Source organism: Zeugodacus cucurbitae, chromosome 2, assembly GCF_028554725.1.
Source record: "Zeugodacus cucurbitae isolate PBARC_wt_2022May chromosome 2, idZeuCucr1.2, whole genome shotgun sequence".
NCBI classification, from domain to species: Eukaryota; Metazoa; Arthropoda; class Insecta; order Diptera; family Tephritidae; genus Zeugodacus; species Zeugodacus cucurbitae.
The window spans coordinates 85,423,567-85,446,388 of record NC_071667.1 but is presented as its reverse complement, the minus strand read 5'-3'; the positions used below and the strand labels follow the sequence as shown (position 1 = coordinate 85,446,388).

At 40.5% G+C, this 22,822-nt stretch overlaps 1 protein-coding gene across 1 annotated transcript in view; it reads right to left on the bottom strand.

Moving 5' to 3' along the window:
- Positions 1-22,822, bottom strand: part of LOC105218041 (uncharacterized) — a 100,159-nt gene that overhangs the window by 15,897 nt on the left and 61,440 nt on the right. Inside the window, exons 3-9 of the mRNA XM_011193379.3 lie at positions 11,594-11,726; positions 11,275-11,483; positions 4,988-5,098; positions 3,678-3,881; positions 3,290-3,441; positions 2,723-2,867; positions 546-676 (exon numbers count right to left, since the gene is read on the bottom strand). Of these exons, the coding sequence (XP_011191681.2) occupies positions 546-676; positions 2,723-2,867; positions 3,290-3,441; positions 3,678-3,881; positions 4,988-5,098; positions 11,275-11,483; positions 11,594-11,726 (1,085 nt within the window). The remainder of the gene's footprint in view (positions 1-545; positions 677-2,722; positions 2,868-3,289; positions 3,442-3,677; positions 3,882-4,987; positions 5,099-11,274; positions 11,484-11,593; positions 11,727-22,822) is intronic.

Genomic DNA, 22,822 nt, shown 5'->3' with positions numbered 1-22,822 from the left:
TCCAAATGTGCTAGGAATACAAGTTACCACATAGAAAATCAAACTAAACGTTACATTCATAAACTAAAATGTCAGAACTTTTTTTATAAAATCTAAACTTGACGGCACTTAATATCTTTCTAATCCAGTAATTTACTGACATTGAAAGCCACCAAAAGCTGTTATGGAAAACCATGAGCCATAAAACTTTCTACGACAACTGTAAAACCCTGCCTCCCATTTTTTCTTGGCTTGGCAGACAACCAGACATGAATGTTGCCACCATGATGGTTCTAATACCATACAACAGCTGAATTCAAATAAGTTGCATGGATGGTTTTTGCACGCTCAGTTTATATGACACTTTTTATCCTCAAAAGTTTCTCTTGCAACAAATTTGCACTCATTTGTGGTGCACATATCATTTCATTTAAGTGCTTATATGATTTAATGTGTTTTAGCAGTTGGAAAAGCAGTCATGGAATGTTTTTGCGCGTCTTAGGCAGACATGCATTTATTTATCAAATTATTTGCTCATTTGTGTATTTATTTTTGGTTTGACTTACGTTATGAAACCATGACATTTTGTAGGGTTTGGGGTTAGATTGTATAACACACTCAAAATAGACGTCATCACCCTCCTTAATATCGTCGGGATTTAATGAAGAACCCATTTTTAGGTGAGCCGTTGGTTGATCTGCAAAGAGAAAGTAATTAGTAGTTATTTTGTTCCACTTGGGGTTGTATTATCAATATATAGTTTTGAAGGTCTGGAAACTAATTTTACAATCACACAAACAGATGTTTAGATGTATTTACGGATGATGGCTGAGATGAAGCTAATATGTTTCATCAGTATTCCCGCCGCGGACTGAACTTATCTCAGATTATTTTTTAGAATTTTAATGATTATATTTAAATTTAATGATTACCATCCAGTTGAATTCAGGTCATGGTGAACGATTCGCGAAGTCTTATATATTATTATCTTCATTAAGTTTCTTAAAAAAAAGGAAGATCTCGAGTTCAGCAGCGCCCTCTACCAGCTTGCTCCGGATTTAAATTTCATCACATTTGCACACACCATAATCAATATATTAACGAAATGAAAGCATCGACCATCTCCGTACTCCCCGGAAACCATTTTGTAATGCTTCGCTAACTAAAAGCATAAAAATTGGCGCTGGAGTACAGTTATAAAAAGTAACCGCTGGAAGTAACAAAATCAAAGCGAAATTACCACTGAAGGGCAAACAAAGTAACCGCAATGGAGCTAACAGTAATTACGCCTATCGCCGATTGTGCGTGTGTGAGTGCAGTGTTCATAAATAATCTGCATACGAAATTTGATATCTCTCAACAGAGGTGATATTAAAGTAAATGGTCGGCGGCGGACAGTAAAAATATTTATGTATGCCGAAAGAGGCATCCGCACAAAACGAGCTGGCGAGTTAAATAGAATAGACTCAAATATAAAGAATCGTTAAGCCGGGCCATTTGCAGCGTTTTTGTGGTGGTGTGGTGGTGGAGCTTTGCATGATGATGAAAGCATCGATGCCTGTCACCGTTAAACATTTTACTACGACGAAAATGTATTGTAGTTGTGGTCTTGTGTTGCCTTTGTGTTTTCATACAAAAACTACGAGTAAATATTTTATAACAACAACAACAACATTGCATAAATAATTGTGTATGCCTGCAATATGTTTTGAACAATATCCCTACAACAAGGACACTCGTAGTGGCAAATTGTCCTTTTTCAGAGAATTCGCTCCTCGCACTGCCTCTTTCGGCGCAACATGCCGACCACCGACCGCCGAGCAATGCAAATGGGTAATTTATTTTTATTACAAACTTGGCCAATTTCATTTCTAATCACAACCCATGCCAGACTGCGAATGCAAATAACAATTCGGGGGCTGATCAGCTGCGGGTGGAACCAAAATTTTTGTGCTCGGCGTATAATGCAGTTAGGGAGATTTTTTTAATGAAAGCTTTCGATTAATCTTTTAGTTTTGAGCTTTGAATGAAAGCTCTGCTTCTGTACTCATCTCGTCTCTTACCAGACTGAATAATCTTAAATACTGATTTAATTACTCTAAGTATAGACTTCACGCACAGCGCTGTAATACCCTTGTTAGCTAATTACGCACGGGTATAACTAATTCCGAGTGAAAGTAACAAAAGCACAGCGGACAACGAAAAGCTCCGAGCATTTGCACAGCTTCGCAATTGAATTAAATTGAATGTAAGTGTCAAAGGGCATTCCCAACGTTGGGGCATTTAGTTTTTAGTGTTTGTATTTTTGGTATTTTTGTGGTTTTGGTATATTTACGGTTATGTATGTGTGTCGTGTTGTGCGGGCTTATTTATGGACATGGTTTGGTATTTGAATTAGCTCTATTGCTAAACGCCGCATTGCTTGCTAAACATTCCATTGACCATCCCTCGCCTGGCGCCCCACTGCCAGTGCCAACATCGCTGTGCTCGCACATTTCGAAATATTTACATACATACATCTGTATATACATTGGTATAACGGCATTTAGTAACGCGCTTTGATGGTTATTGATCACTTTCGGCGGCACAGCACAACCACTTATTTTCGTAATTTCACCATAATTACCCATCCGCACTTCGCTGAAATTATCCAATTTACATACACACAATTATATTTAAACACTTCGCATTCACACACACACACATACACTAGAGCGTAAAATAATTGCATTTCATTACTTACAGTGCACAACCATGCGCCACTTGTCCTCGATGGAGCTGCTTTCGATGAATTGATTTTCGGCACGACACGTCAAATACTTGCCATCGTCCTCGCGAGTGGGCGTGAATGTCAATATGCTCAAGGATTGATTGTCGGGTTCATTAAACTGTTGCGGACGCAGCAAGCAGATTAGCACAAGGGGGAAGGAAAAAATGTAGAATTACTATTAAGAAAATTGCTAAATCATTTCGCGTCTTGGTTAACTGGAAAGTTGTTATCTTATTGCAAAAGCTTGACTGAAGAGAAATATTAGCTTTGAAGATATATATAATATATTATAGTATCTATCAGCCGATAATAACGGCATATGAATATTGCTAGATACGGTTATTGTAATTTCAATTAAATTTAGTTTTAAAAATATGACAACAGTTAAAACCTCCTAAGTGATAGAAAGGTGACAGTGCGTATGAGTAACTTTCTGTTAAAGAGAACACTCACTGTATGAGTAAGTAAATGTTTTTGTTTTTTTCGTTTATTATGTTAAATTATAGCGCATTAAAAAACCGTTATTCATGTTGTACTTACATTTTTGGTAAATTTTTTCAGCTGCTTGTTGTTGCGCCACCACGTAATAACTGCGGCTGGCTTTGAACCGGAAGACTTGCATTCGATGTCGTATGTGCGATCGGCAGATACGAAACGATCCTTCGTCATTATGTGCACAGCGACGGGTTTTACTAAAATTGAAGAAAGAATTGCCAATATTTGGATGAACTAAGTTATAGCAAATTATTCGAGATTTTATAAACTTTTCCTGACAATCTTTATGAAGTTGTATTGCATTCGTTGCAAAAATAATTTCGAGATTAAGTAGTTCCTTCAAATTTTAAAGTAAAACTATAATATACACCAACCGGTAAACATACATTCGCTTAGAGTATGAAATTTTCCGTTTTGCAATGTTGATACTTACGATTGACATCGAGTATGACCACTTTGTTGTTGGGCGGTGTCAAATTCGTATTGCTCGCCACACAAACTAATCTCGCATTCAAATGTTGTCGTCCAATATTTGGATATGACAAGTGGTTAACAGTCTTGCCGTCCGGGCGATGCTCGAAAGATTCATCAATCACCGTATTATCTAAATACCATGTTACATTCGGACGTGGCCGTCCTGTTGCCAGTGTTGACCAAACACACACATACACACACCAGAGAGGAGGAGTGGCGTCCACAATAGTTTGGTATTTGTATTTGTGATTTTGTTTTCAGTTTGAGGTTTTTTTGTTTTTTGTTATTAGTGGCCATGACAGCGACGATGCCAACAACCGAAGTGACGGCAGCAGCAGCAGCAGCAGTAACAGCAACGCCAACAATGGCAATATCAGTGCAGTGATGTTCCAGTTACGCCAAGTAAAAGCAAGTTAAGCGAAAGCGTAAAAAAACAAAAAAAAAAAAACAACAAAAACAAAAGAGAAGAGTTGAAGGAAAACAAAAAAAAAAATTTCGTGAAAAAATAACGAAAAATGTGGTAAGTTCTCGTCGAAAAAAGGGGAAAAAATGCAAAAATAAATGAATGCCGAAAACAAAGGAAAACAGCAGAGAAAAATTGGTATTGAGAAATATTTTTGCCAGTTCATCATTGTCAGTTAAGTTGCACAGTTGAGTGCGGCGGCCATTAGTTAGTTACATGTTTATTATTGTTGTCGTTGTGGCGTTGGTTGTTGTTGTTGTTGTAGTTTATATTCGTTGATGGTCCATTGCAGTTATTCGTTTTATTACAAGTTTTTTGTTTTTGTTTTTGTTATTGTTTTTGGTTATTCGTTTTCGTAGTCAAGAATTTTTTCGTTCATTTAAAGCAGCAGAGCAAATGGATTTTTGCCATGAAGATGACATAAATTGTAACGTCGAGTACATTGTCGTCACACACGGTCGCATATGCATCGGTGTTGGTAATGTTGAGAGTTATGTGTTGGTTTAGTGCCGTTGGTTGCGGTGGTCGTTGAGATGACGGCATTATCAAATGTGACAGCGTCAAACGTTGTTGTTGTTGTTGATTTTGGTACCGGAAATGATAGCGAGAGACAGAGAGGAGTTTAAATTAGTATTTCGATCTCACAATGAAACCTTTTTCAGAGTTTGTTAGCACACAACTCAGAATATGAAACGTAAATACTGTTATATAATACTATTCTAAAAACTTATTGAGTTATATTATATATTGATAGACAGTCTGATTAAGACTCTAATTAAGTTGCAAAACGATATTGAGAATCTTACCGCCGGTCACTTCACAAGCCAACACTATATCCGTGCCCTCGTTAAACGACTCCACATTGCTGGCTTTATCATGTCTGTTAGGGCCATAAATGACAGGACGATCCGGTGGAACTAAAAAAAGTAAACAAATTACAATACAATTATTTTATAAGGATGAATAAGTTCCATATATAATTATAAATAACACTTGTTTGGACCAATAAGATAACTGCTTTGGTAGTCCAAAGTTTACCCCAATAATTCAGTAACACTCCACTTAAAGCGAAAAGGTGGTGTCAGAAACTGTTAAGTACCCGAGTGAATAAATTTTTGAATGCTAGAATGAACAGCAACAACTGCATTTAGGTGCAATTGCATTTTACTGTTAATATATACTTGTGGCAATGCTTTAGAAAAGCTTTTAAAGTATTGAGAATGAGCTTTTAACGGTCCAGACCATGTAACTGCTTAATGAAGACGAAGTGCCAAACACTGTCTTCTGTCTCCAGTTATCAACACAAATGGCTTGCAGTATTTGTTCGCACAAAAGTAACTCAATGACCGATGCACTGCAGCCAATACAATTGCTTTCCAGAATATATGGACATGAAGCTGTGGCTATATGCAACTGTAACTATTTTATGAATGTGTTGTTGAAAAATTGCTCGGTTGCATAAATAACTGTTTGCGTTGCAACTACGTGTCCGTACTAATGACTGCATATATCAGCAATGCCGAAAATACCTCTTAAATATTTATTATGAAATCACAAGTTGAGTCGGTTCATTTAGCTGCTGTTGCTAGGTTGCTAGCAGACACTTGCATTGTGGCTTATCTTTTACAAACTTGCCGCCTTGATACATGGAAAGTATGTTTGTACTTTAGTAAATGAAAAATTGTTCCATGGACTTCTAGGTTATGCAGTTGTCTAGTAAAAACATTATTTTCTTATTTAAGTGCATTTTGACAATCAACCTACATATATTTATGTATTTGTGTATGTCAGACGGATTTTAAGAGATCTGGACAGTTTGGACTACCTTGTACTACATGACATATTCGATATTAATAATTTTAAAGTTGTAGTGCATGTTATATTAATTATAATGTTCTTCTAGCAATCTCGGTTACTTAGTGAGATACGCTGTCTCTAGTTTAGCATACAAAATTAAAGGCCGACCTGTTAATCGGAATGGACACCAGTCAGTATTGACCAAAAAATTCAGTATCGCCATCGGTATCGGACAACAATTGGGATTTTGTTGGACACTACACAAAATTAATTTTTGTCTGATACATAAACATAACAAAACCTTAAAGGGACTGCTGTGAAATCAGTATATCTTTGTTGTGAATTTCATAATTACACTCAAACACTTGCTTCCATATAATTATGTAGTTACATACATACATCCTAATAAGACAATAGAAGACAAGAAGAAAGTGCAGAGAAAGCAAACAACTCCATCCCTCTTACACATTTCTACGCCATAAGAATCGAGAAGACTTAGTCAACAAAGTCTGTGGAGCATTTGTTGTGTGTAAATAAAGATCCCTGCAAGTGTTTTAAAAGGCTTTATATATATTTGTGTTGATATGTATGTATGTAAGCGCTATGCAACGGAACGTGTTCAATGTCGTGTAGCGTAGCAAATAACAGCAAATAATACGTGACAAATTATGCTTACGGATTGGTGATTACCGTTGCGCAGTGGCGAACGTTGCTGACAAACGCGTGCAACATGAACAGGTACAACAACAACAACAAAACAGCCAACACAATGCATATACGAGTATAGCAGCAATTAGTAGGGAAAAAACGTTAGCAATGTACAGCAACAACGCGTGCCACATGAGTTGTTGCAACATACAACTGTATATGCACGTAGGTGCTTGTGTGCACCTTGAGAACAAAGTGCAACCAGTTTAGCCGCATTAAAAACCACAACAGATTGCCATTTACGGCTGCCACCGGCGCCCATTCGATAGAAATTTGGCGCGTGACGTACACTGAGCGTACGCCAGCTAGCATTTACAGACACACAAGCGTTTGCGTTATTTCAAATATTTATAGTTCGGAAAATCGTTACACTGGCGCTCCACCAAGTTTTGTACTACACGAGTCATTTCAAGTGACGCCGAAACACGCCAACCAACACAGCACACACACACACCTCACAATATATATATGTATATGTAAATACGTATGTATGGCTATTGGTGACGTACTTGTAAATCGTAGTTAGCGCATTGAACTGGTCAAAAATACAAAAATACAATGTAAACAAAATAAGTAAATTGCTGTCACGCAGCATTTTCTGCACATTGAACTTTGCATGTTGTGGCACATTTTTACTTAAGCACTAAATTAATAGCGGCAACATGCAACTGTAAGCCCCGAAAGCTCACGATTACCAGCGCTCTGAGCAGTGAAGGATTACGTAGTAAAGCCGGAGCACTCTATTTATAAATACATATTTGCTGAATTACATACTTTTTAGTACTATATTGGCACAAGAGTACACTGGACAACAAAATGGAACTTTAAGTTTTAGAGGAGAAAAGCTTTTGTCGTGTTTCCTTTTTATTTATAAACTCAAATAAGGAGTTTGTGTAACAATCGCCTATGGAGTCTATAGACAGTACTCATACCTATCGAGTCTAATTTCGAAGTGAGCAGCAGGCTTAAGCAAGTATCCACGCCATTTTTAAAATGCCATTACATCGTTTTATGTATCATGTCTTCCAAGAGATAAAAACTTTCCATGAACATAAGTTTCATTGTACTCCGTTCCATAAAAGCATTTCTCAAAATTAAAATTGAGATATGAAATTTAAAAATGAGGTCAGCTCTGCCCATTGGCGTTTTATTAAAGAAGACGTCAGCTGTTGATATGGGCGTACAATAAGCCGTGAGTGTCTTTTGTTCAGACATACTCGCATGTGTGTGTGTCGTGGCACACAAGCTCAGTCAAAGTGCTTAAAGCACACAGAACTGCATAAATCTCTTAAAAAGAACCAACAAGAGGGTGTGGCAGCCACAGACAACTTTATTGCCGTTCGTGCAACAGCCGTTCGTGGCAGTGGTTGCCAACTGCAATGAAGAGACAATTGCGAGACAGCACGCCTATTGCATTGCCTTAATGCTTTATGCCATCACTGCATCATAATTGCTATGTGCTTGTTGTTATTGCTGCACGAGTACATACGAAAAATTACATGTTGCATAAACGGACACGTTGCTGTTGTTGTTGTAGCGCGCCTAATGACAATAAAATGAATGTGCCACACAAAAACAAAAAGTGGCAGGACAATGTACGAGCGAAAGTCGGAATGGAAGTATGCATGAAATGCCAGACCCTTTGTTTACGATGGAGGAATCAGGCTACTTTTTCCCCGAGGTGGCCTACAATGCCTCTGTGTGTATCGGTGTGCGCAGTTGCGGCGACGATGGGCGACAATAGATATGTGCGAATAGTCGTCCAAATCGATTTGCACACATTCTGTCCATTTTATTGTCGTTAATTCGCCATTTGCCTCTGTGCCTTCAATATCCATTTGTAGGCAGCGCTCGCAGCTAATCACGCACACATTTGCCAGACAAATTTTCGCGCTGGGATTCACATATTAATAACTACGGCACTCATTTGCATAATCCACTATTGAATACTTACCGATGACGGTGAGATTGATTTTCAGATTTCGTGTCGGCGAATTGCGAAAATCCACACGACACCGGTAGACGCCCTCGTCCTCGATGCGTACATTATCGATTTTCAGCTGTGCGGGGTGCGATACAAAATTAAAGGCCGACCTGTTAATCGGAATGGACACCAGTCAGTATTGACCAAAAAATTCAGTATCGCCATCGGTATCGGACAACAATTGGGATTTTGTTGGACACTACACAAAATTAATTTTTGTCTGATACATAAACATAACAAAACCTTAAAGGGACTGCTGTGAAATCAGTATATCTTTGTTGTGAATTTCATAATTACACTCAAACACTTGCTTCCATATAATTATGTAGTTACATACATACATCCTAATAAGACAATAGAAGACAAGAAGAAAGTGCAGAGAAAGCAAACAACTCCATCCCTCTTACACATTTCTACGCCATAAGAATCGAGAAGACTTAGTCAACAAAGTCTGTGGAGCATTTGTTGTGTGTAAATAAAGATCCCTGCAAGTGTTTTAAAAGGCTTTATATATATTTGTGTTGATATGTATGTATGTAAGCGCTATGCAACGGAACGTGTTCAATGTCGTGTAGCGTAGCAAATAACAGCAAATAATACGTGACAAATTATGCTTACGGATTGGTGATTACCGTTGCGCAGTGGCGAACGTTGCTGACAAACGCGTGCAACATGAACAGGTACAACAACAACAACAAAACAGCCAACACAATGCATATACGAGTATAGCAGCAATTAGTAGGGAAAAAACGTTAGCAATGTACAGCAACAACGCGTGCCACATGAGTTGTTGCAACATACAACTGTATATGCACGTAGGTGCTTGTGTGCACCTTGAGAACAAAGTGCAACCAGTTTAGCCGCATTAAAAACCACAACAGATTGCCATTTACGGCTGCCACCGGCGCCCATTCGATAGAAATTTGGCGCGTGACGTACACTGAGCGTACGCCAGCTAGCATTTACAGACACACAAGCGTTTGCGTTATTTCAAATATTTATAGTTCGGAAAATCGTTACACTGGCGCTCCACCAAGTTTTGTACTACACGAGTCATTTCAAGTGACGCCGAAACACGCCAACCAACACAGCACACACACACACCTCACAATATATATATGTATATGTAAATACGTATGTATGGCTATTGGTGACGTACTTGTAAATCGTAGTTAGCGCATTGAACTGGTCAAAAATACAAAAATACAATGTAAACAAAATAAGTAAATTGCTGTCACGCAGCATTTTCTGCACATTGAACTTTGCATGTTGTGGCACATTTTTACTTAAGCACTAAATTAATAGCGGCAACATGCAACTGTAAGCCCCGAAAGCTCACGATTACCAGCGCTCTGAGCAGTGAAGGATTACGTAGTAAAGCCGGAGCACTCTATTTATAAATACATATTTGCTGAATTACATACTTTTTAGTACTATATTGGCACAAGAGTACACTGGACAACAAAATGGAACTTTAAGTTTTAGAGGAGAAAAGCTTTTGTCGTGTTTCCTTTTTATTTATAAACTCAAATAAGGAGTTTGTGTAACAATCGCCTATGGAGTCTATAGACAGTACTCATACCTATCGAGTCTAATTTCGAAGTGAGCAGCAGGCTTAAGCAAGTATCCACGCCATTTTTAAAATGCCATTACATCGTTTTATGTATCATGTCTTCCAAGAGATAAAAACTTTCCATGAACATAAGTTTCATTGTACTCCGTTCCATAAAAGCATTTCTCAAAATTAAAATTGAGATATGAAATTTAAAAATGAGGTCAGCTCTGCCCATTGGCGTTTTATTAAAGAAGACGTCAGCTGTTGATATGGGCGTACAATAAGCCGTGAGTGTCTTTTGTTCAGACATACTCGCATGTGTGTGTGTCGTGGCACACAAGCTCAGTCAAAGTGCTTAAAGCACACAGAACTGCATAAATCTCTTAAAAAGAACCAACAAGAGGGTGTGGCAGCCACAGACAACTTTATTGCCGTTCGTGCAACAGCCGTTCGTGGCAGTGGTTGCCAACTGCAATGAAGAGACAATTGCGAGACAGCACGCCTATTGCATTGCCTTAATGCTTTATGCCATCACTGCATCATAATTGCTATGTGCTTGTTGTTATTGCTGCACGAGTACATACGAAAAATTACATGTTGCATAAACGGACACGTTGCTGTTGTTGTTGTAGCGCGCCTAATGACAATAAAATGAATGTGCCACACAAAAACAAAAAGTGGCAGGACAATGTACGAGCGAAAGTCGGAATGGAAGTATGCATGAAATGCCAGACCCTTTGTTTACGATGGAGGAATCAGGCTACTTTTTCCCCGAGGTGGCCTACAATGCCTCTGTGTGTATCGGTGTGCGCAGTTGCGGCGACGATGGGCGACAATAGATATGTGCGAATAGTCGTCCAAATCGATTTGCACACATTCTGTCCATTTTATTGTCGTTAATTCGCCATTTGCCTCTGTGCCTTCAATATCCATTTGTAGGCAGCGCTCGCAGCTAATCACGCACACATTTGCCAGACAAATTTTCGCGCTGGGATTCACATATTAATAACTACGGCACTCATTTGCATAATCCACTATTGAATACTTACCGATGACGGTGAGATTGATTTTCAGATTTCGTGTCGGCGAATTGCGAAAATCCACACGACACCGGTAGACGCCCTCGTCCTCGATGCGTACATTATCGATTTTCAGCTGTGCGGGGTGCGATGTGCTGCTGAAGTAGGCGCGTGACCCGAATGCCATTTCGGAGGACCACAGCCGCGCCTGTCCAAACTGGCGGCCGCGCACGTCGAAGCTGTTTCAAATATTTGGAAAATAAGTTGAGTTTTTAGAGAAAATGTGTTACACAAGAGTTTGTACATTTGATATTCTATGAATTATGCGCGTGTTGCGCATATGACTTACTTATAGATTGGCTCTCCGTCGCCCTCGCGAAACCACAGCACCATGTAGACCGCATCGTCCCGTTCCATTGGTGAAATATCACAAGGCAGCATCGCTTGTCGCCCCAGCACACCCTGCACCGGCGTCAAGGGCACTGAAAAGAGAGTGGAAATAGATAATTTCAGTTCAATGATGGCGGATAGTGGAGATGGTATAAACTAATACTTAGATACTAGCATGTAATTCACTTTTTATTAACATTAACTAATGGTTTTCATAAAATTTCGGTTTGCAGTTTCTTAACCACACCCACCATTTGCAACCAGTATGCAAAGCTTCCAAGAAACTCACAGTCGAACTTTAAAGTTGCATGTCTAATTCAAGAGCGAGCAAAAAGCATAGCAACTGCAATTTTTGGTGAGATTTCGAACTGCGAGAATGTGGCTGCGAGGTTTGCATTTCGTTGCCGCAGCAGCAGACTGTTGTAGTAGATATTCCCTCGATAATATATCACAAGTCCATAAAACACCAAATTTGACATGCAACATCTTGAACGCCTCGGAGCGTAGATAAGCAAACTTGGCAACTAATGAGTAAAATGCCAAGGAGTTGCAGCGAGGTGCGGAGGAGAGTGAGTGCAAGTGGACAGCAGCCGAGCGTTGCTTTTAAGTTTTTTTTCGTTCATTTTTCACCCGCTTCTTCTTCATTTATATTACAAAAGCTGACTGCTGCTTTTTGGCTGACAGCCATCAGCTCGCCTCTGCTTGTCGGACAGGGCCACTCACAGCGCTGGCGGTATGTAATTACCGGTGTGAGGCAGAAGTTGCAAGCATGCAAAATTTAGCAAGAAGCTGCCAAGCCGCTGCCACTGGCTTTCCTGGCGAGCAAGCGGTGTGTAGACCCACCCAGCTGTTGGTCAGTTCACACTCGCTTGCTCGCGCGCCAGATAGAGCTCATCCACATGTATTCCGGTGTGTCTGCTTGTTGCTACGATTTCATTTCGACGCTGTGGCCAACAGTGGCATTTAAGTGGAAGAAGATGAGTAAATTAAGATAAATTACTACTTTTGCACTGACAGCCGTAGCGCGTCTTCGCGTTTCTTGCCCCTTACCCAGTAGACCCACCACTGCACGTGCGTGCCAACAAACCCCATCGCCGGCCATAACAATGAGATTAGTTGGTGAAAAATGTTCCAAATTGATTGGCGCTTACGAGCGAGGCTACCGAGGCCACACAAACACCTCTGCGCTCAGTATACTCCATTCATGGAAACACACATATATGTGAGTCTAACTAACGGTGCTTTTGTAACTTATTGCGCCGCCCAACGAGCTGCACAAGTGATTAAGTTGGAAACAATGAAGTGAATTATGTTGACGTTCGTGGAATTGCAGTTGATCAAATTAGCTCGTTTCGGTTTGGCGTTGAGGAAAATGATAGTTTATCTTCCATGTGGAAAGAAACTGCCAGAGTTGCCAATAATATGGTTGATTTTATTTTTATGTTCGGCAATTTTTCAGCAACCGACTGAAGTAGTAAAATCGATTTAACGGCAGTAGGTTTGGGATTGTATTTGTGGGAAGAGAAATTTTGATTGGGTGATGTTTTCGAATTAGTTTTTGGTAAGAAAAGAAAAATGTGGACTAAATTCATTACAAGTCACTAATATTATTAAAAAAGTTACTCATACTTGAAAACGAGTAACGAAGGGCTAAGTTCCGGTATAACCGATCCATCCAAGATTTATGACATAAAGTCTACCGGAAATTTGGAAATTAGTATATAGTGTATAGGGGGGCTAGAGAAAGATTTGACCTGCTTTGTCCCATTTCTGCTGGGGAGACATATTATTATAAGAAATACATTTCCTTTGAATAGAATATCTGAGGTCCTTATGTTCGGTATCTGAGGCATTGAAAAGTTATAGTCCGATTTCGACGATTTTAAAATAAGAGTAATAATAAAGTAAGGCGGGTTGAGGAGAGTAGGTTCAGTTATATTAACAATCAATGAAGGCGAAATTCTATATCTGATTACAAGAAATATAAGGTTTTGTAAAGATGAACTTCGGTAAAATTTCCCTGAATATATTAGGTAATTCTGGCAACATTTTGGCAATGAAAGTACGAGTAAGGGCATATTCTTAGAGATTAGAGTCCGAAAATGCGAAACAAATATTAAAACCTTGTTATTAATAGTGGGTTCCTAAAACAGCCCCGAAAAACACATCACAGTCAAAATTGTTTGTGTAATTATTTGAACAAGCTGTCCACACTTTCAGCAGAAATTAAATTGTGTTTGAATGAAATTTCATCCATAATTGCAAATAGGAAACACATGTATGTGTGGATAACTTAAAATCCTGAACAATAACACAATAATACAGTTATATGGGCACGAAGAGTGGTTGGAGGGCAAGGTTGTTTCCAAAATGCCTCAAATAAGTCGGTCTCGAAAACACACACCATGTGTTCATCAATATATATGTAGACATATATACACACATCTGTGCTTCTGCTGGGGCTTTGTGTGGTATTGAAAATTGCATTGCGGTCGTAACAATCGAGATATTAATCCGATATACAATCAATAAATGACCCAAAGATATCATCGACCTAACAGCCTCTACCAAACAACACCAACAACAAGCGAACATAAGTGCCGCACAACAACAACACTCACAGCCATCCTCCATCCATTGCCGACCGACTTGCCTTCAACACATTGTCGCATATTTGGGTTATTTAAATGGAAAACACATTCGTCTCCACACTGGCATTTTCGATTTGGGTCGTCTTTCGGCTTTGCATTGCCACACAGCCAATTGTGGCAATTGTAATTGTTGTTGCTGCCACTTTTGGACTTATTCAAGGTGTAAAATCTTTTTCATTTCGGTATAAATTTCTTCGCAAATACTTATGTTTAGGCCATTCATTCGATTGTTGTGCCACAATACAGTAACAACAACAACAATAACAATAACGTGCTCTTATAGCCACATTGAGCACTCAATGAAAGGCAGGATTTTGTTTGGCGCCTGGAGGCGTTTTCATGGGTGATAAAATCACATGGGGCATATAAATCAATTTTTATGGTCGCCTGCACTTAGGTTTGTCGCTCACACACATACATATACTCACACACCGTTGCGAGTGGAGAGAGTGTGGACTTGAAGGCACAACAAAGACCGAGAATTTACGCCTAAATAGATGTACTAAAATATAACTTAAACTTTCTGTTGCTATAATGGCAGTCGCCCGGCCATTGTTGCTGTTGTTTGCTTTATCTGACTTACTTATTTTGCCGCTACCACTCTCGACTGTCGTTTCGATCTCCTTCCCCACCCTCCATTGCTGTGTTGTACTTGTGTTTTGTAATGTGGTTTGTGTGGCCTTTGGCTGAGTGGCTGAGGAACCCTTCCCCGCACCGTGCGAAACTCGAGATAAACTGTCCCAGCAGCTGACACTGGCATTGAGCTGACTTCAAAATAAGCTGCTCTTAATTTGAACCATCGTGAACTGTTTGTTTGACTTAGGGCCATGTCGGCCACGTCGTGTCGGCATTACCCGCAATGCCTGTGCCGTCTTCTTTGTTGGCTGAGGTGTTTAGAATTGTATTACCGTAGGAGCGTTGATTATTGATGGCCACTGCAGTGGTGGATGACGCAACACAAAGGCGAACAAAAACACAAAAGCTTTGCCGTGTCCGCACCGCCTGCCACACAACAACACTATTAGCCGATGTGTGCCTGGATAAGCGCAAACTGTCTAATAAACCTAAAATTATGTTGATTGGTGGTTGGCGATGATGAAGATGAAAAGAGTAATAGGTGATTGCGATGGCAGAGTGGTGATAGTAAAGTGACGCCGGCGGTTACCGGAGTGCTAAGCTCCTCTCTTGTTATTTGGCGATAAACATGAGTAATTGCTGAACTATGAAGTCACGAATATCTCCAACCATACTTCTTCCATCCACAATTCATGCAGGAGTGGCACTGTGCCGTTAGAGTGTGCGAAAGCAAATGTCAGTGGGGCACTGGGCAGAATGAAACTGTACGCTGTGACAGTATGCAGTAAATAACGGGGTACTCTCACAAACGAAGCTATTATAACCTTACTATGCTTAAATTAGTATTTAGCCTCAAAGAGCCAATAAACAGTTAAACAACTGAAGGTATTTGTGATATAAGATGATTTGTGAGAATTAATGTTTCGATTTTTACCAAATTTATTATTCAATAGAAGAGGAAAACAAATAGAACTGAAAGATAGAAGTGGTTTCTCGGATTTTTTTAGTCTAAATATAAATTAAGAATGAAATTAATAGTTTTGAGAGTTAATGAAATTAATAGTTTTGATTTTTCAGTGAACCTCTAAATATAGCCTTAATAAAAATACAGAATCCGTTCCATGACAACTACCACCGTTTGCGCACTAAGCGCAAGCATATAATAGTGTTTTGAAAGGAAGTAATTAAATGAGTAAAGAGTTCGCCATCAACTCAGCGCCCTTTGACAGCTACAATACCTCGACAAAAGAAATTTGACAGCCCAAAACCCAAGCGCCACAGTTTGTTGAAGCTTAATCGATGGCCACTTTGATTGACAGCTGCAATTTATTTACATCGCCCGTTCAACGCCAGTTCATTGTGCAAACCCTTTATTGTGGTCCGTAATCGATTTTTTCCCTCCCATACATTCGGACAATAAATGAATTCCGCTTTTGTTTGCGCAAATAATTGCAAAACCAACTTCAGTGTTATGCTGTATGCCATTTTCAAAGCGATGCCACAAACTTTTGGACACTGATCAGCATTAGCAGAGCGTTTTTTACCGCACGCCAAATTGGAAAGAATTAAAATTTCATTAGCAACGCTGGCTGCAGCACTCGGCACTCTCCGGCTTTGTCATTTCATATCAGCTGCGCCATCAGGTGGTTGGCTTGCCGCAAAGAAAACGAACATAATCAAATTCTGCAATTGGCAATTGTGAGTGTGTGTTTGCTACGAAAACTAATTATCCAGCTATGCTCTGCAGTCGCGCTATCTCTTGGCACTTGCAGCTGTACTCGCTCGCTACTCGCTCACTCACTCGCTGACAGAAACTTAATCCGCCCAGCTTTCAGCCAGTTATTGGTATGATAAAAACTTTTCAGCCATACACATTTGAACCCATTTCCACCTGCCTGCAGCGCGCACAAAAGTATGCCAAGATATAAAGCTCATTTGCGCAAGTTGAGCCTTCGCCGCCCTCACACCCTTCGTTCCATCTCCTGCTCCGGCGCTCGGTAGGGCAAAGCAATCGGATGCCAGCAACTCGCACTCGAACTTGCCTCCAGCTCAGCTGCTCAGCTGGCAGTTAACAGTTTTCTCCACTCTCATATTGTATAGTTTTTGTATTAATTTGATTTTATTCCGTTATTATTACCTTCACCGCTCAGCTCGTATGTGTTTGTAACCGAACTCTTGCGTTGTTGTTGTTGCTTTCAAAGTGATTGTCAGTGCGAAAAGTGGAATTGTTAATTGCATTTCGCACGCTCATTATACTCATTGGATTTGTATGCTTTCACTGCAATGCATTCATCGCGCGAGAAGAGATAATGGACTGAGCTTTTTGTTTTCTTTCTTTTTTTGTTTTGTATTTTCGGGTTTTCTGCCTTACTGCGCATACATAATGCTCGTATATATAGCGCTACAATCCATTGTTCTGTTTGGCGCGAGCTGCGAGGACCATCGCTATAATTTCTCGCTCGGTCCTGCTGTCCTGCATTCAGCCATATCTGTGAATCGTACGTCTGTTCGTTCTCTTCGTTTTATATTAATTTTAATAAAGGAATGCGAAATCGATTTATTTTCCTGTCCATTGTGTTTGTATACAAAAATTCGTTTGTTTTCGCAGTGCGAGTGCAGAGACGCGCTTCTTTGCCGATTGATGTAATTAATCACATTGGCTTATTTATCATGCTCAGCTGTAGCTAACGCTAACATACAAACTTACATACATACATATATCTTTCTGACATTTGCACACAAACAAAAAAAATAATTTAAGAAAAAAAATTTTTTGTCCGATTTTTTATGTTGAAACCCAGCACTATCACTAAAAAGTATAAAGGAATGAGATTATCGCGACTCAGGATTGCTTTATGCCAAATTCTAATGTGAAATGTCCCTTTCCATTGGAATTTTTTCCCATTGCTTGTTGGAATCACATGAGGTTAATATGGAATTCTATACTTGTACATTTGTTAACCCCTTTGGCTTAGCTTAGTCTATCATTTACTTTTGCAATTTGATACTCCGTCAGAAGGCTTCTCTTGGTCAACATTTAACCTATCTCCCCGAACGGACAGTTATAGTCAGCAAAGGCTACATAATGATTCTTCCTGCATTCCACTTAGTAATGTATATTAAACGAACGAGCTAATAAATGCTCTTTTGTTGCTACGGCCGAGCTTCCTTTAGCTCATTTCTAAATACATTTCCTTCCTAATCCTGTAAGTTCGTGTGAGTATGTGCCTGTTGTGCCTTTGGCTGTTTGTCAATAAGTCATCTGAAGTTCCTTCCAGTTAATTATCTAAGAGTGTCAAAGGCTATAACAAATGTGTATGTTTTGGAGAAAAGAATTCACGCGAAACAAAAGAAAAAATCACATGAAATCAAATGCGATTATGTCGACAAATATCAATGATTAATTTTAGCGAGACGTCAATTAGGATTTGCGGCTTTCGCTCTCACACTAAATCCTTAGTGCTCACACATACGCTAACATGTTTGCGATATACCCTGCAGAGATGGAGTCATATGTAGAAGTTCACGTAAGTGAGGAAAGTTTCTGACTGCCATTCACTTGGGAGTGGCCAGGAACGATTCTTTTACATGTGGCTCAAGCAGCTCACAACTTCCGGTCTTAGACCAAGTATCCTCTGGGTAGCCAACAGACATCCGTCTGGAAGCGAGCTAAAGTGAGAAGGCGAATCCCGCTTATGCGGTTGTGCGTAGGGCTTGGGACCCACCACATAAAAACGAATAACCAGTGAATAAGAAACACAGGCCTCGGATGAGAAACCCCCCTTTTGATGACGACCACGGCAAACGTATAAAGGACTATGATTTAAGGGCATGCACCTGGAATGTCCGGACCCTTAATTGGGAAGGTGCCTCTGCCCAGCTGGTTGATGTCCTCGTAAGAGTAAAGGCTGACATCACCGCAATCCAAGAAATGCGATGGACGGGACAAGGACGGAAGAAGGTGGGTCCTTGTGACATCTACTACAGCGGCCATATAAAGGAGCGCAAATTCGGTGTGGGATTCGTGGTGGGAGAGAGACTCCGTCGTCGAGTCCTGGCATTCACTCCGGTGGATGAACGTCTAGCCACAATCCGCATCAAAGCGAGGTTCTTCAACATATCGCTGATTTGCGCCCACGCCCCGACGGAAGAGAAGGACGATGTGACCAAAGATACCTTCTATGAGCGCCTAGAACGTACCTATGAGCGCTGCCCCCGCCACGATGTCAAAATCGTGCTTGGCGATTTCAACGCTAGGGTGGGTAAAGAAGGTGTCTTTGGCACAACAGTCGGAAAATTCAGCCTCCATGACGAAACATCACCAAACGGTCTGAGGCTGATCGACTTCGCCGGGGCCCGAAATATGGTCATCTGTAGCACTAGATTCCAGCATAAGAAAATCCATCAAGCTACTTGGCTGTCCCCGGATCGAATCACTCGCAACCAGATCGATCATGTTGTGATAGATGGACGACATGTCTCCAGTGTTTTTGATGTGCGTACGCTTCGTGGTCCCAACATCGACTCGGACCACTATCTTGTAGCAGCTAAGATACGCACCCGCCTCTGTGTAGAAAAGCGCACACGTCAACAAACACAAGGAAGGTTCGACATCGAGAAGCTGCAATCACAACCGACAGCCGAACGATTTTCTACTCGACTTGCACTCCTGCTCTCTGAGAGCACTCATCAGCATCTCGGTATAAGGGAGCTGTGGGACGGCATATCAAACTCCTTACGTACAGCTGCAACCGAAACCATTGGCTTTCGGAAAAGCCAAAAAAACAGCTGGTATGATGAGGATTGTCGTCTCGCAGTGGAGAGAAAACAGACTGCCTACCTCGCAATGTTGCGATCGACCGCAACACGAGCGGGATGGGAAAGATACCGAGAGCTGAAGAGGGAAGCGAGACGCATTTGCAGAAAAAGAAAGAAAGAGGCAGAAATGCGTGAGTATGAAGAGCTTGACAAGCTGGCCGACAGGGGTAATGCTCGAAAATTTTACGAAAAGATCCGGCGACTAACTGAAGGTTTCAAGACCGGAGCACACTCCTGTAGGACGCCCAGCGGTGATCTAGTGGTTGATGACCAGAGTATACTGTGTTTGTGGAGGGAACACTTCTCCAGCCTGCTGAATGGCAGTGAAAGTACAACACCAGGAGATGGCGAACCCGATTCCCCAATCGACGACGATGGAACAGATGTTCCATTGCCCGACCGTGAAGAAATTAGAATAGCAATTACCCGCTTGAAGAACAACAAGGCGGCGGGGGCCGATGGATTGCCGGCCGAGCTATTCAAATACGGCGGCGAAGAGCTGATAAAGTGCATGCATCAGCTTCTTTGCGAAATATGGTCGGAAGAAAGCATGCCCGACGATTGGAATCTCAGTGTACTCTGCCCAATCCACAAAAAGGGAGACCCCACAATCTGCGCCAACTATCGTGGGATAAGCCTCCTTAACATCGCTTATAAGGTTCTATCGAGCGTACTGTGTGAAAGACTAAAGCCCACCGTCAACAAACTGATTGGACCTTATCAGTGTGGCTTTAGACCTGGAAAATCAACAACTGACCAGATATTCACCATGCGCCAAATCTTGGAGAAGACCCGTGAAAAAAGGATCGACACACACCATCTATTTGTCGACTTTAAAGCTGCTTTCGACAGCACGAAAAGGAGCTGCCTTTATGCCGCGATGTCTGAATTTGGTATCCCCGCAAAACTAATACGGCTGTGTAAGTTGACGTTGAGCAACACCAAAAGCTCCGTCAGGATCGGGAAGGACCTCTCCGAGCCGTTCGATACCAAACGAGGTTTCAGACAAGGTGACTCGCTATCGTGCGACTTCTTTAACTTGATGCTGGAGAAAATTATAAGAGCTGCAGAGCTAAATAGAGAAGGTACAATCTTCTACAAGAGTGTACAGCTCCTGGCGTACGCCGATGATATTGATATCATCGGAAACAACACCCGCGCCGTTAGTTCTGCTTTTTCCCGCCTGGATAAGGAAGCGAAGCGAATGGGTCTGGTGGTGAACGAGGACAAGACGAAATATCTCCTGTCATCAAACAAACAGTCAGCGCATTCGCGTCTTGGCTCCCACGTCACTGTTGACAGTCATAACTTTGAAGTTGTAGATAATTTCGTATACCTAGGAACCAACATTAACACCGATAATAATGTCAGCCTTGAAATCCAACGCAGAATCACTCTTGCCAACAGGTGCTACTATGGACTGAGTAGGCAATTGAAAAGTAAAGTCCTCTCTCGACGAACAAAAACTAAACTCTACAAGTCCCTCATCATTCCCGTCCTACTTTATGGTGCAGAAGCGTGGACGGTGTCAACATCCGATGAGACGGCACTAGGAGTTTTCGAGAGAAAGGTTTTGCGGAAGATTTACGGTCCCTTAAACATTGGCAACGGCGAATACCGCAGAAGATGGAATGATGAGCTGTATGTGTTGTTCGACGACATAGACATAGTCCAGCGAATAAAAAGATAGCGGCTACGCTGGCTGGGTCATGTTGTTCGAATGGATGAAAGTGCCCCAGCTCTGAAAGTTTTCGATGCAGTACCCGCTGGTGGAAGCCGAGGAAGAGGGAGACCTCCACTCCGATGGAAGGACCAGGTGGAGAAGGACCTGTCTTCACTTGGTATTACCAATTGGCGCCAAACCGCCAAAAGGAGAGATGCGTGGCGCACTGTTGTGGACTCGGCTATAACCGCGTAAGCGGTTTCTACGCCAGTTAAGAAGAAGAAAGGTACCAGTTTGTAACAGAACTTATCTAATTCGAACTACCCAGTATCGTTATTACTTCGAAAAGTTAGTTAAAAAGGAGAGTATTTCTACATCGGATAAACCAATTTTAACGAAAACTAAATTAAAATAGTTTCCGATCTGTTTTGAGCATATATCGAACTGACAGATTTCTGACCACAATCTGACTAATGACGCCTTGTAACATCTGACTGCATAGAAAGAATAGCGTTTTTAGACAGGAGCTAATTGGTCAGTTAACCGGCCTCTGCTCGATTTAAACGCTAATTAAGATCGATTTACCATACAAAATAAAATCTACATTAATTTTTGATTGATTTTTGATCGACAGCTGATCGGTTATCGAGTTGCCGGTAGTATAAAAAACAAAAAAGGGTTTCTCAATAAAAATTTTAATTTATAAATTAATTTGGCTGTCCAAAAACACTATAACGAGTTATATGTACTTTTTCCATCTGGATCGGAGTACATTGTTTAGAACTAGAGTGAAAGTCTGGGATAAAGGTACATATTTAGGATATTTTTATCAGTCAGTTGACCAGTTGAACACTGATTCGGACCAGTTTTAAAGTAACTTATACCAAGCTGACTGTTGGGTCGGAATGCGTCTCATGTATTAAATATATATATACAAACATAATAGCTTACATATACACACGAGTTTATGTAGACTGTTTATTTTTATGGCTATAAATCTGCTTATCTTGTTTGGTATTCAGCTTTGATTTGCAAACATATATGAGGTAGAGTATTAGCCATTAGCGTTCGGGCGCAAGCTAATTTGAGAAAATAAAATAATTCTGCAGACGAAGAACCATTACTAATATCCCCGATTATTTAAAGCTAATTATATTTAATCAAGCGTATATCTATGTGAATGTGATTAAAAGTGAGTAAAATTGAATTAAAGAAATATAAATATTTTAGAAAGCGAATGTAATGCTTATGAGTACATATGTATGACATTAAGTCCCTTGTGCACTCTCTGCTATTTGTTTATTTGATTTAGTGTAACCACTTGCCTGTGGATATTTACTGCAGCAGCAACCACATCAGATATCACATGGAAATGTGCTTTGCTAGTAGTTCGGATAGTATTTTTCACTTTTCGGTAATTAATTGCGAAAAGTAAAGTTCGGAGGTGTCACTGTGTTTATCAAAATGCAAAATCACTTTT